Genomic DNA, 14425 nt, shown 5'->3' on the forward strand with positions numbered 1-14425 from the left:
CCAAAGCATCAGATTCAAAGATAACCTGAGGCAGCTGAAGTTCTTGAGCAAAAAGGACACCTTGCTCCAAAGCAAAAGCTTTCGTAAGCTTTGCAAAAAAATAAGACTAAAGCGGCAAGCATAGAGCAGCCACAACTTGACCATTGAAGTCTCTAATAACAACACCCATACTGGAAGAATCTTATTGCATGTAATTGAATCTAATTAATTAGCTTGGCTAATTAATTGATTAACTTACCAAAATGGTCAATACGTTTTTGGCCTATCACTCCCTCTATGAGAGTGAGATTGGATTTGGGTGTTCAATTGAGGAGGGATTAGGACGTTAGGTTGCAACAAGGTTGTGTGGGTTTTGAACTGAATCTAATTGTGGGATTGGCATGGTTGCAATTTGTTATTATTATTATTTTTTAAAGAGAAATAAATAATAATAATAAAAAGTACCAAACAGCCTTTTACGATGAGAAAACAACTTATATTGCATTTTAGAATAATTTCTTAGAAAACAAGTTTTGAAAGCACAGTCCAAATAGACCCTTAGAACATCCTACCCAAAATTGTGTTGAGTATTTTTTTTTTTTTTTTTTAAGAAATAAAAGTTGTGTTTATGCCTATTTCCTAAACCAATTCATTGTAGTGGGTTTTAGTTAGCTGGTAAAATTTTTTATGGTTGAATAAGAAATATGAAGTTCAATTTTCGCCTACACCAAAAACCAATTGATATCTTGGTCTGGTGATAAAAACATCAATCAATTATAGGTAAAAACTCTCTAAAAAAAAGTATTTTTTTTAATAAAAACAAGTCCATGAATGAGTAGATTTTATTTTTACGCACCACTAGTACTTTCTACGAAATTAGGTGATAAGCTATAGAGCTGTCATGAGTCATAGAGTGAAGATTTTTCCTGATGACACTCTATTTTATTCCTCATATAGCCTGTTTATTGGTAAGATTTAGATCTCAAAGATCTACCTAACCTCACAACCCCATTCTTTTATCACCTCAGAGCCCAAAAGGATGATCAGATTCATAAAACGACAATAATAACATGGACAATCTCATACCATCCAATTAAGTCAAGTTAGAGATACTTACACTAGAAATCAAAACCCTTGCACAATAACAAACACCCCCCCCCCCACAAAAAAAACAAAAAAAAAAAAAAAAAAAAAACTGTGAGGAGAGCATTGTTTTCATAAAAATTCTTTCACCTATATTCATGTCTAACAAAGCTGATTATCAGAAAATTATTAAGTATTCTTAGAGTATCATAAATGCGTACTCCTCCCTCTCACATAAATAGTGAGTCCCACCATGAATTTAATTAGTGATACCTACCATTCATGTGAGAGGAGGAAGTACGTATATCATATCCCTCTCTGGCTATCCTTCCTTTGCAAGGCAGTCACTGTATTCGTGTAACCCACAAGTTGTCTTTTTCCCATTTTAGCTTTTCCAAAAGGGATTATACGTTACACCTTATTCTCCAAAAAAGAAAGAAGATTATGAAAATAATAATAATAATAATAATAACAAATTAAAACGATATTACAGCTTATTTCACTTTCATATATAATTTTGATTTATTTTTTTTCTTACAAAGAAATGGCAGCCTGGCAATCCCATCAAGAATCCAAGAGCCCAACTTCCTACCCCACAACTGGCCACACCCACCAAAAGAGTCTCAATTTATTTAACAAAAAACAAAATGAAGAACAAGATCTGTGTAGATGATGTGCCAATCTACCATCCAAAATTAAACAAACAAATAAATTCAATCCCATAAATAATTCAACTTATGTGCATCCCATTATACATAAGAAGAATCCAAAGCATAGACATGGACACTAGTCAGACTGTTATAGATTCCCTCCAATCCTTTTTTTTTTTTTATAATAATTATTTACCAAGTAAAGAAGAATATTGCATGTGATTATTTTAGTATATAAACGATAAAACTAGTAAGAATCCTGAGTATAGGTACAAATGTATGCCAGAAAAAAATTGCCTCGTAAAAATGACAATCACTCTTCCACCATTACTCATCTTCAAGCATGGCAACCCCATTAATGTATGTTTATCCTGCATCAAAACAAAAATCTCAATCATAATCTTCAAATGTCAATCAATCAATACTCAAGATATATACAAATCACCCACCATAACTGTGACTCATAATCAAAATTCATTAATGTAAATAAAACGCTGTCATAGACAGATTACCATGTTGCTATCAACAGGAGGTGGTTTTTACTATAAGGAGGGCCCCCCTTCCTTATGGAAAGTAATTCAAAGACCCAAATGAGAAATAAATCCAGTTGAGCTCCAGTCCACAACTTATATTTTATATGGAGTATCATAAGCATTATTTTATGATGTAGTGTTGAGAGGTATTATAAACATATTAGTTTTGAGAAACTCCAAATACAATTAAACTAATAAGACATTTTTGTGTGTTATAGATAATTCAATGTGTAAAGTTTCTTATATATTGTTGAATAAGAACCTAGATTTGAATACTATTTACACTAAAAGGAACTAATTGATCTTTTGGCCTAAAAAAAAAAAGCAATCATCATTGATCGAAATGCCAGTTGTATGTCTATGCACATTCAATAGAGAACAAATTTGGCATAACTATAAACTACATACATTTTCATTTCACTCTAATTAGACAACATATTCATCTCCAAATTTTCAAGATCTTTGTAATTCAATTGATACATCTTAATGTCTCAAACAAAGATATCGAAAGCTTAAATCAGCCCTCATTGAATAATCAAATTATCAAAAAAAAAAAAAAAATCTCCTATTTGGAAAACCTATAATCCCTTAATAGCATTTTACTCATTATAATTTAAAGTCTAATAAATTCAGATAATCAAACTACATTAGGAAGTAAAAACAAATTTTTTTTTAAAAAAATTTTTAAAACACGTAAATCACATAAGATTATATGAAAATGATATATATCATAAATCCCAAGTGCATGATTACTAAGCTTGAGAAGAAATTTCAGAATAATAATTGTCAAGTACTTGTACCATTGCCATATGGATTTGAAAGAAAGTAAAAAACATACCATTTGAGCGTATTGATGGTACACTTGGGAATTTTACCATCTTCAAGACCCTTCAAGCTCACACCACCACACAACACCTTCACACCAAGTGGCCCTATTTTCAGACCATACACAATGTATCCCAACCTAGTCCGAGCCTCCACGCTCACCACCAACCCTTTACTTTTAAAGCTTGCCTTAAGCTTAGCTCCCTCCCCATCATCCACCAGCTGGTTCTTCACATCAGTCTCCACCTTCAAGCTCGTCGTATTACTCTTCCTCTGAGTGAACCCGCCCACCTTCCCCGATCCCAATTCAGTTGGGTCCGCCTTGGGCCCGACCTTCACCTTCACGTTAACATGAATGTCTTTATAAAACAGTGACAGTTTGCCGTTCGGGTTTTTGGCTTCGACCCTAATCAACGTTTGTGCGTCTAAATAAGTGCCGTCCGGTTTGACAGTCACGTTGAAACGTGGGATCCGAAAGGATTGGAGGTGGAAAGCGGGGATTTTCGGCAAGAACCAAATGTAGAAAATGGCGGAGGCGACGCCGACGATGACGATCAGGATTAGGATTAGGACACAGAAAAAGCAACAGCATGATCGACAAGTACAGCCCCTGCTGCGTCGTTTCTTGGGGTGGTAGGATTGTGGAAGGAGCGGTGTTCGCATAACCGGCTTCGGCGCGGAGTGAGTCGGGATGTTCTGGTCTCGGAATCCCGGAGGTTTTTGCAGCACCGGCTTCAATGGTGGTTCCGCCATTTCTGAAAAGGAATGTGGTTTTTTGTATCTGAAGGAAATGGAGGAGGAATGAATGAATATTATTGAAGCTTCACATAAAGAAATAATTAAATATAAAAGCAGATCTAGAGAGAGAGAGAGAGGAAATGAGATGAAGAGGAAGTTTTCTTATATACAATGAGAGAGTTTTGGAGAGGAGCAGGGAAAGGAAGGGAAAGAGAAGGGTAAGTTGTTGCGAAAGGCCTTTTTGAAGGGTAGAAATTTTGATGAGAGAGAGTTTTGCTGACATGGCGGCCGGGAATGGATTTGTTACACTTTCCACAGTGAGGAGAATAGGACAAGGTGTTTTTTGGTTGCTAATAGGCGGTTCTCGTTACTTCTCTTGTTTCTTTTCTGCTCTTTTTTCGTTTCTCTGTTACATCTTTGGAATTTTATCCTTGCCTTATTGTTTAGTTTTACGCAACTCATTTTTTTTTTTTAACTAAAATTGTAACTTGAAGCTATGATTTACTTAGAAATTGTGACTTTAAATCACAGTTTCAATTCGAAAATAAATTGTGTAAAATTATGCAATAGCTAATAGGCGGTTCTCGTTACTTCTCTTGTTTCTTTTCTGCTCTTTTTTCGTTTCTTTGTTACATCCTTGGAATTTTATCCATGTCTCATTACACAACACATTTTTTAACTAAAATTGAAACTTGAAGTTATGATTTATTTGAAATTTGTGATTATTTTAAGTCACAATTTTAATTCAAAATAGGTTTTTATTTTTTATTTTTATAGGAAAAAATAAGTTGTGTAAAACTGTGTAATAGCTCATTTGTAACAAGTATTATCCTCATAATTTATTTTAAGGAATTGTTAGTTTCGTAAATTTCGTATATGTCTAGCTAAGCTTATGAGTTTTTACATTATTACTCAACTATTAAATTCAAGATAAATACATCATTTTTCTCAAGAAAAAAGAAAAAAGAGAGAGTATTTTCACTCTGTAGAATGTTCTGAGTACATATTTCTTAGCTATTAGAATCACAACATTGAATTCATTTGGAACCATGAAAAAAAATCTTTTTGTCCTGGTGTTTCTTTTTGCACCAAAATTTTCTTTGTAATGGTAAGGGCATTAGGTTTGTGAGGCGTTCTAATTGCATGTGTTTTAATAATTGTAGTTAGATTCTTGCTTATTTTCTTGCTCTATTAATATTTTTGTAATTTTTGGATTATTACATCTTAAATGTTAAAGTACACACATATATTGAATTAAACGAATATTAAACTTTAAATTATAATAGTATGAGTAAATAAATACCATTTTTTTGTTAATTTCTTTACTTAAGTAAGTATGGCCAAATATCCTAAATTAGTTTGTTTTTGGTAATGTATTATGAAATTAAGGTAACGTATCATAACTATATGATTAAATTCAAATATTCAGAGACAAAAACCTTATAGCTCAATTGGAATTTTTTTGTTAATTTCTTTACTTAAGTAAGTATTGCCAAAGTTTCTCAAAAAAAAAAAAAAAAAAAAAAAGAAAAGAAAAAAAAGAAAAGAAGAAGAAGTAAGTATTGCCAAATATCCTAAATTAGTTTGTTTTTGGTAATGTATTATGAAATTATAACGTATCATAACTATATGATTAAATTCAAATATTCAGAGACAAAAATCTTATAACTCAATTGGTATATTTTGGTATTTCTAATGAAAATGCATTTATGATTCAAATTTCCTCACCCTCAACTATTAATGTATCAACCAGGGAAAAAAAAAAAATTCAAATATTCAATTTATTGTTACCTAGAGTTACTCATAAGTGACATGAATCTTGTGCTAAATGTCACTTTTGATCTTGAAAGTCGAAACCCATAAATGAGGCCCATAAAACCCATAGGCCCATTAAAATTTATCATTCATGTCAACATTTAGCACAACATATATTATTAAGCTTTTTTTTTTCTTTTTTAAATAATGTTAAATATATTTCAATTTAAGAGCAATTACACCACCGTACATCTTTAGTGCGATAATTACTTCATAAGTATTAAGTGTTTATGCGGTGTGGGGTGTGGAGGGCAAGGATTGGGGTTTAAGTTTCCAGGAGGGAGCTTTACACACATATACACTTAGATTAGATTAGAGTAAAATTTTTATCTTGTATAAAAAAAATAAAAAAATAAGAGCAATTCTCTCTCTCTCTCTCTTCTCTCTCTCTCTCTTACAAAACTAAGAGAAAATTCAATTATATTTCAATATGGAGTCTAATTTTGCGTCATTTGTCACGTCCAATTTTTTTTATAAAATTTTGTGCCAAGTGGGTTATTTTTGTGCAAAATACAAGAAGTCCAACATAAAATTTCATGAAAAATTTAATACGGATCTCAAATATTGATTGTTCATATCTTATTTGAATAATATAAATATGAAATAATTTTTTTTTCATAACAATAAAAAAAAAAAAAAAGGTTGAAAAGCAATATATATATATATATATGAGGTTTTTTTTTTGGTCTAGTGTCATAATTTCCATTTAAAAAAAAAATTGGATAAGTTTGTTTTGAAAACATGGATCAATAGAAGAGTATTCTATTTTGTAGGCATTTTAAGTGAAGTTAGAGATATATTTTTATTGGGTTGTTCTCAAGTTATTTTCCCTATTAAACCTAAGGTTTAGAGGTATTTCTAAATCATATAAAAGTCTAAAAGCATTTGCAGCAGTGATGGTATAAAGCTATAATGCTATATTTTAGCTATACTAACACAAAATTGATGCTCCAGCAGTGGAGCTATATCCATTTTTTTTAGCTCCACATGAACAGTGCACATCTATTTATAGATGTGCATTGTTCATGAGAGCTAAAAAAAATAACATTATTTTATTCCGGTTTTTTATTAAAAAAAATCCTCTCTCTCTCTCTCTCTCGTTCACTCTCACTCTCACCGTGCCTCTCTCTCTCTCTCATTCACTCTCATCTCATCTTTCTCAATCTCACTCTCTCAACTCCGGTATCTCTCTCAACCTCACTCTTTCAACGTTGTGCTCCGGCCACTAGGTCGTGGTTGTGCTCCGGCCTTGTGGATCGAAGTGGCCTTCTATGGATCGTGGTTGTGCTCCGTGCTCGTGGATCGAAGTGGCTTCCCTCACCTCCACTCCGCCGCTGGGTCGTGGTTGTGCTCCGGTGTGCGTTGGTATCGGGGTTGAGATTGGTGTATGGTTTCAATGTTTGGGTAGCTGGATTTGGGTTTGGTGGGTTTCGGCATTTGGGTTGCTGGATTTCAGGGGTCACGGTGGAGATGGTGGTGGTGGTGGGTCGTTTTGCTGGTGGTGGGTCGTATCGGCGTGGGTTCGATTTGTGATGGCTAGGTTCGATTTGTGATGGCTGGGTTCAATTTGTGATGGCTAGGTCCGATTTGTGATTTGTGGCAGTGGGTTCGATTTGGGTTGGTTTTTTTTTTTTTTTTTTTTCCTTGCTGTGGATTGGTGGCCGGTGGTGGTGGTGGTGGTGGTTGTGGGTGTGGCTGATGGTAGAGGTGGTTGTGGATTTGTGGTTTGATTTGGGTTGGTTTTTTTTTTTTTTTTTTTTTCAACTGTGAGCTAGTGGCTGGTGGTGGTGGTGGTGGTGGTGGCGATGGTGGTTGTGGCTGTGGTTGATGGTAGAGGTAGTTGTGGATGGTGTTGTGTGGATGTTTTTTTGGGTAGTAAAATATATTATTTTATTGTAGTGGTTATATTATTTTATTGTGATGTTTATATTATTTTATTGTGTTGAAAGCTAAAATAGATTCACTGCTGCAGTATGTATGTAGGTAAAATAGATAAAGTGACTTTTTGTGTAGCTAAAAAGCTAAAAATTTAGATCCACTGCTGTGGATGCTCTAATACAAAGAAAGGAATTTTCTTATAGATAGATAGTGTGTGTATATAATATAACCATCAAGAATGAACAGTTTTTTTACTGGTCACATCAAGAATTAATAGTTAGGATAAAAATAATTATAAGTAATATTAAACTTAGTTGAATATTTTAAGTCAGAAATACATTTTTGGTCCCAATATTTTAGGTCCATTCCCATTTTAGTTCCTACTATAACCATCATGAGTGAACATTTTTTTACTGGTCGCATCAAGAATTAATAGTTAGAATAAAAATGATCATAAGTAGTATTAAACTTGGGTAAATATTTTAAGGCGGAAATATATTTTTGGTCCCTACATTTTGGGCTCATTCCCATTTTGGTTCATATTTTTCTATTTTATCACTTTTAGTCTCTAAAATGAAAAATGTGTTTCATTTTGATCCCTACTATCATCTCACTAACAAAAATTGCTTACATGGCATATAGAGTACTATGTTGGCATACTAAATGCTAACGTAGTTAGTAAAATAATATTTTAAAATTTTTATTTGAAATTTAAAATATTCCAAATGAACATTTTAATTTAAAAAAAAAGCCACATCATATAAAATAATTAAAAAACATTTCTAAACTTTTTAAAACATAAAAAAAATATATATATATATATATTTGGTATGGAAGAACACAAAAAACTTAGAACATGATTGTTCTTCTCAGTCAGTCATGTTCTTTATTTTCTTACCCAACTAACATGTTTGGTTGCCTAGATAATTAAAAAAATCAAGATTTTTTTTTTCTTGCAATTTCTTAGCAACCAAACCCATAAAATCACTCAAATTTTCCAAACACAAAGACATGCCCACAATCACACAAACATAATTTTGGCCCCAAACACAAAACTCAACCCATATTTTCAACAATTACAGAAATATAAAACTCAAAGACATTCAACAATTACGAAAAGACAAAACTCAAACCCAGATTTTTGTCCCCCAAATACAAAACTCAACCCAGATTTTCTTATACTTTCTGAGAAATCAAACTCAAAACTCAAATACTAAATCGATGAACAAAACCCCAGATCCGAACCACAAACAGCCACAGATTTAGAGAGAGAGAGAGAGAGAGAGAGAGAGAGAGTTGAGTTGTTAGCCATGAATTTAGAGAGAGTGAGAGAGAGCTCACCTTCAGCCACCTTCAGTCAACCCATGCACCTTTAGCCGAAACCCACCTTCAGTCATCTCCACCTTCACCTTAAGCTTGGAGAATTTCTTAGAGAGAGATAGCTTGGAGAGAGAGCTTGAGATTTTTGTAGAGAGAGAGAGAGAGAGAGAGAGCTTGGAGGTTTCTGTTTGAGTTTTTACATTATAGAGAGATTTAACTTTTATGTTGTGTTTGGTTGCCAAGAAAGTTTTAAAAAAATTGAGAATATTACTACAAATTTCTCAATCTTTAAAATTCAAAAAAATTTTTCCCCAATTTAAGTTAAAATTGATAAATTAAAAATTATTTTTTTTTAATTTTTTAAAGAATTCCTTTTTTTTTTTTTTTGGATGAAATGATGGAATCCTATTAATTTCAACAGAACTGACCTGAAATATATACAAATAATAAAACAAATCTTCAGCAAAGTGTATTTTTTTCATTTGAAGAGTATGCTTTAGATGTCATTAATCATGTTGACAATGTGTGCTATTCTTACAGTCACTGTTAGGTTTTAAGACTTTATGAACTAAATGTATTGAACTTCATTTTGTATATGTTGGCAAACCATGATCAAAACAATGAGTCTAGGCTTAGGCTTGCTCAAAGTTTATTTGCTATATTTTGAATCGAGTAGAAATTTACTGTGCAAAATTGCAAAGCTCGATCAATCGAAAAATGCTCGATCGATTGAGAATCGCAGATCTGAAAATTCTGCAAAAATTTCAAATGCAGCCCAAGCCCATATGACGTGTAAGGTTAAGTGTTTCACTCCTAGTATAAAAGGAAAAACCCTATGTTTTAGATGTCCTTGAATAACTTTGTGTTTTCTCTCATGTGAGACTTGAAAGGTGTTTACCTTAAAACACGAGGAAAGCTCTACCAAAGGCTAGATCTGAAATCAAGTTTTGGTGGTGATTTAGTTGCTACACAAAGATCCTTCAAAGTACAAAACCTTTGAGTGGAGTCTTAAAGTCACAAGTATGAGAACATATGTTTGGTGCAGATTCAATCGATCGAATGTGTTTTTTTGACCGATCGAAAATTTCTTGATTTTTAATCATTGCTCTCGGGTTGACTCGATTGGTTCTCGATCAATCAAATCTGTTTTATTCAGATTTCGATCGATCGAAGCTATTTTTCGACCGATCAATAACGTAAGCTCTTTTAAAGGGAACTCTCTGTCTGGTTCGATCAGTACTTGATTGGTACTCAATCGATCAAGTTTCAAAAAGAAAGAAAAATAAAAAGGTTTTACATCACATGTTCTTCAAAAGTTCAAAAAAATTTCTTTTCTTTTCGTCCCTTTCTCTCTCGACCGATCCAATCCAAGAATGTTTTTTCATTTTCCTCCAATATTCAAGGGTTTTTGTCCTCAAGTGTAGGTAAGACCTAAATACCCTTCCTTTTTCAATTTGTTTACAATTCTCATGCATTTTTCATGAAATCTTTTCAAAATGTCAAACAAAGAGGATTTTGAGATTTTGGATTTCTGGGTTGTTTTTGTTCAAAATTGATCATTGGGTTTTTGTTCTTAGATTATATATATACATGATTCCCATGCATTAATTTGATCAATTTTGTGATTTGAGAAGGATTTGAAAATCTAGAACTTGAAATTTTTCAAAATTCGGGTTTTTGTTCAATTAAGCTTAAATTGTTGAAATTGACTTGTGAAATTGATGGATTAAGTCATTATATGTTGTTTTCTAACTAGTATAATGTTTGATTGATCAATTTGATTTGGTTTTGAAAAGTGAGTTTTTTAAAATTTGGGGTTTTTTTTTTTGGTTAAAACTTTTTTGTTTAAGTTAGTTATTGGTAAATTTGGTAAAATTGAACAAGTTTTGTGCATTAGAGCATGCATCGTATGTGCATTCATTACATGCATCATATAGTTTGTCAATTTCTTGATATATATTGTGGTTTATCCCTTTCTAATGCAGTTTGCCCTTATTTTTTGTGTTATGTTTTGTTTTTATTTTCCTTCCTGATCTTAGAGTTGGGGTTAGGAAAACTAAAGCAAAGAAAAAACTACCTCCTCCTCCTTTTTTGATTTTGATAGGACTAGATTCTAGTTTAAGTCTAATAATGATGTCTATGAGAAGTTAAACGTCTTTAGGTTTGTTTGGGCTGAGAGAAAGGTTATTCTACATAAGGTGAATCCTAAAATACATAGGAATTTTGAGAGTCAAGGTTGGTTACCACTTCTAGATGTAGAACATCCTCTTCTTGCTACATTGATTAAAGAGTTTTACTCAAACCTCTCTATTCACACCGATGACTCCAACATTCACTTTGTGAAGACTTGGATAAGGGGTGAAGAGTTTGTCATTACCCAAGAGGTAGTGGCTACAGCTCTCAAAGTACCTTTGGTACAGCAACTTGTGTATCCATACATAGAATTTCCTCTCATTAATGACATCATGTCACTTCTCACCGGTACTACAATTAGTTGGGGTACTGATCTTAGGATTACTACTCATAAGCTTACTGAGCTCAACTATCTGTTCTTGAGGATTTCTTGTCATAGTATTTGGCCTATCTCTCATATACATACGATTCCCATTAAGAGATTTGTGTTTTTATACGCTCTCATCATTGATGCTCCTATGAGTTTTCCTACTCTTTTTATTCGTTCTCTTGTAGATGTCTATAGGAGTAGTGCTAAATCACATGGTTCGTTCTTCCCAGTTTTTATTCATAGGATCCTCCTAGATTTAGGTTTAGAGGACTTTCCTGCTTCAGAGCATGTACATATCATAGCTCCTATAGATGCCACCTTTCTTAGGCATAAAGCAACTTAGTTAAAAGCTAGCTCAAAACATCCTAGAGTCGAGTCTTCTACAAGTGACGCATTTAGAAGTCCTCCATCTGGTGATACTCCAGCTTAGGAGTATGTGGATCTCACTACTATTGTGGATCCTGAGCCATCCACATCTACTGCCACTTCTACAAGATCTATGTTGGAGACCATACTTACAGTCCAGTCTGCACATGGACATCTACTCTAGGACTTGCTCAATGAGGTTGCTGTCTAACGAGCTGAGCTTGCTGCCACTAGAGGTGCCTCTCCATCGGCTCCACCCTCGGATTAGCCATGATTGCCCTTTGGCAATATGTCACAAAAAGGGGGAGTGTATATAGATAGGGGAAGTGTGATAGATGAGATAGGGGGAGTAGTTTATGGAATAGGGGGAGCAGTTTTTTTTATGTATTTTTTATTTTGAGATGTATGTTCATTGTCCTTGTTTCACAAACTTTGATACATTGTTTATGGGTTTATATATTATGATGTTTATTCATTATATGATGGTTATTCATTGTAATATGTGTAGTTTATTTTATGTTTTGTGACACATGCGTTTATGTTTTGTTTAAGTATTTCAGGAATTTACAGGTTGATTCATTCGAAATTGCTGTCTACACTTGAATTGAGTAGAAATTTATTGTGCAAAATTGCAAAGCTCGATCGATCGAAAGTAAGGCTCGATCGATCGAGAATCGCAGATCATAAAATTCTACAAAAATTTCAAACGCAGCCCAAGCCCATATAACATGTAGGGTTAAGTGTTTCACTCCTAGTATAAAAGGAAAAACTCTGGCCACATTTTAAATGTCTTTGAATAGATTTGTGTTTTCTTTCGTGTGAGATTTGAGAGGTGTTTACCTTAAAACACAAGGAAAGTTCTACCAAAGTCTTGATCTAAAATCAAGTTTTGGTGATGATTCAGTTGCTGCACAAAGATCCTTCAAAGTACAAAACCTTTGAGTGGAGTCTCAAAGTCACAAGTAGGAGAACTTGTGTTTGGTGCAAATTCAAGGAAAGAAGTAATCCGTGGACTCGGAGTTGCCACATGATCATGGTAGTAAGTTCTCTACTCGAAGTAGCATTAGGATGTTAGTGGTTTAAGTTCTTTTGTAAAATTTTAATTCTTTCATAGTGTATCTGTTTTTACCTTGAAAATAACTAGGTCAAATTCTTCCTAGGTTTTTTACCGATTTAGTTTTCCTGGGTCATTATGTCTTTGTGTTCTTTACTTTTCGCATTATATTTATTTTGCTCATAATTGTTTAACCTAGACTTGAATAACAAACTTGTTAATCAACTTGGCTTAATATTAAGTTAAATATATTGTGTTAAGAGATCTAAAAACCTAACAGTCACTACCACTGCACCTGTAAAATTGGAGGTCCACAAGCCAGTGGGTGTGAGATGGCTAAGTAACCCAAAGAGTCATTAGCTGAAAGTACAACAATACATCTACTTCATGACCTTGATTTTTTGTATACCTTTTAATGATATTGTATATATCAAGAAGAAAGATTATTATTATTTTAAGCTCTCCTATTTACACAATTTAACTCATGTTATTCAGAACCCTGTTGGTGTCATTATTATCATACCCAACACAAACACAAAGGTTTAGGTAACTGTCTCTTTGGTAAATGGTTTAGGTAACTGTCAAATGACATTAATTTGAAACTGATATATCTCAGGTCTAAGCACGCTTGTGTCTAGAATTTTACAAAATGTAGGCCATTATACAAAACTTCATCACGGAAACATTTATTATATTTGTTCAATGAATATACAGTAGCACTGATATATGCCACTGTTGAGTTGGTCAAGTCCAGCCTACTTTGGGTTTCATCAGTGGTGTGGCGGCTGTACGAGATAATGGAAGGACAGTTTTCTTTGATCGTAAGACACAATGAAGGTTTTATTTTTATGAAAAAATAAACCATTTTGGATATATATAAATATCAATAATTTGTATATTTATAAATTCAAAACAATAGCTTCTCATTATATGAATTATTAAGATCATGTAAAATCTGACATAACTTTTTTTTAAGTGTTATATCACTTAGCAGATTAATGATTAAAAATCCAACTACTAGATTATATGTTATATATATTAACATGTATACCAAATTTCATGTTAATCATATCCTATTTACCTTTTTATTTATTTATAATTTATGTTTTTTGTATAATTTTAAAGTTAAAAACACCTGAAATTTAAATATTTTGTAGATACATAGTTATTAATCTTTGATCATTTTGATATTTTGCATGTATGTGAGATAGAAGAAGATATAATGTAATCTAACAATAAATTTATCAAAAAAATGCATCCGATAGAAAGTTATTGAATAATATAATCCAAACAAAAGTTAAATAATGTATAACTTGGTATATGATATTAAAGAATACCAATGTATTAAAGAATCTTATTATGAGCAAAAATTCATTAATTAATTGGTACATTCGTAACCAATATAACCAATACTTGTTGAAATTGACTAGTACAGTCGATATTTGTAGGTGTCGAAAAATGAGGTTTAATTATACCAATTTTGATATCGATATGAAAAATTATGATGGTTTAGAGATATGAAATGGTACATAAAATAATATTCTCAACATTAAACCAAGAGAGCAAACATAAATTTTTTTTTTTTGCTTTCGAAAGAGTGCAAGAAGGGAAGATGAAAATTTTCAGAACTCATTTAGGGTTTTTAGGAAGTGCACCAATGAAAGAGAATTTGTGAGGCTTG

The 14425-nt window shown here is 32.7% G+C and overlaps 1 protein-coding gene across 1 annotated transcript; it reads right to left on the reverse strand.

The window, feature by feature from the left end:
* Positions 1-1757: 1757 nt before the first annotated feature.
* Positions 1758-4089, reverse strand: LOC111993905 (NDR1/HIN1-like protein 6). Its single transcript, XM_024025736.2, has 2 exons — positions 3084-4089; positions 1758-2083 (listed from the first exon to the last, which is right to left on the reverse strand). The coding sequence occupies exons 1-2, from the start codon at positions 3821-3823 to the stop codon at positions 2068-2070; spliced, it is 756 nt and encodes a 251-aa protein (XP_023881504.1). The 5' UTR covers positions 3824-4089; the 3' UTR covers positions 1758-2067.
* Between the last annotated feature and the right edge of the window lie 10336 nt (positions 4090-14425).

Source organism: Quercus suber, unplaced genomic scaffold, assembly GCF_002906115.3.
Source record: "Quercus suber isolate HL8 unplaced genomic scaffold, Cork oak 2.0 scaffold_108, whole genome shotgun sequence".
In the NCBI taxonomy this organism is placed as follows: domain Eukaryota; kingdom Viridiplantae; phylum Streptophyta; class Magnoliopsida; order Fagales; family Fagaceae; genus Quercus; species Quercus suber.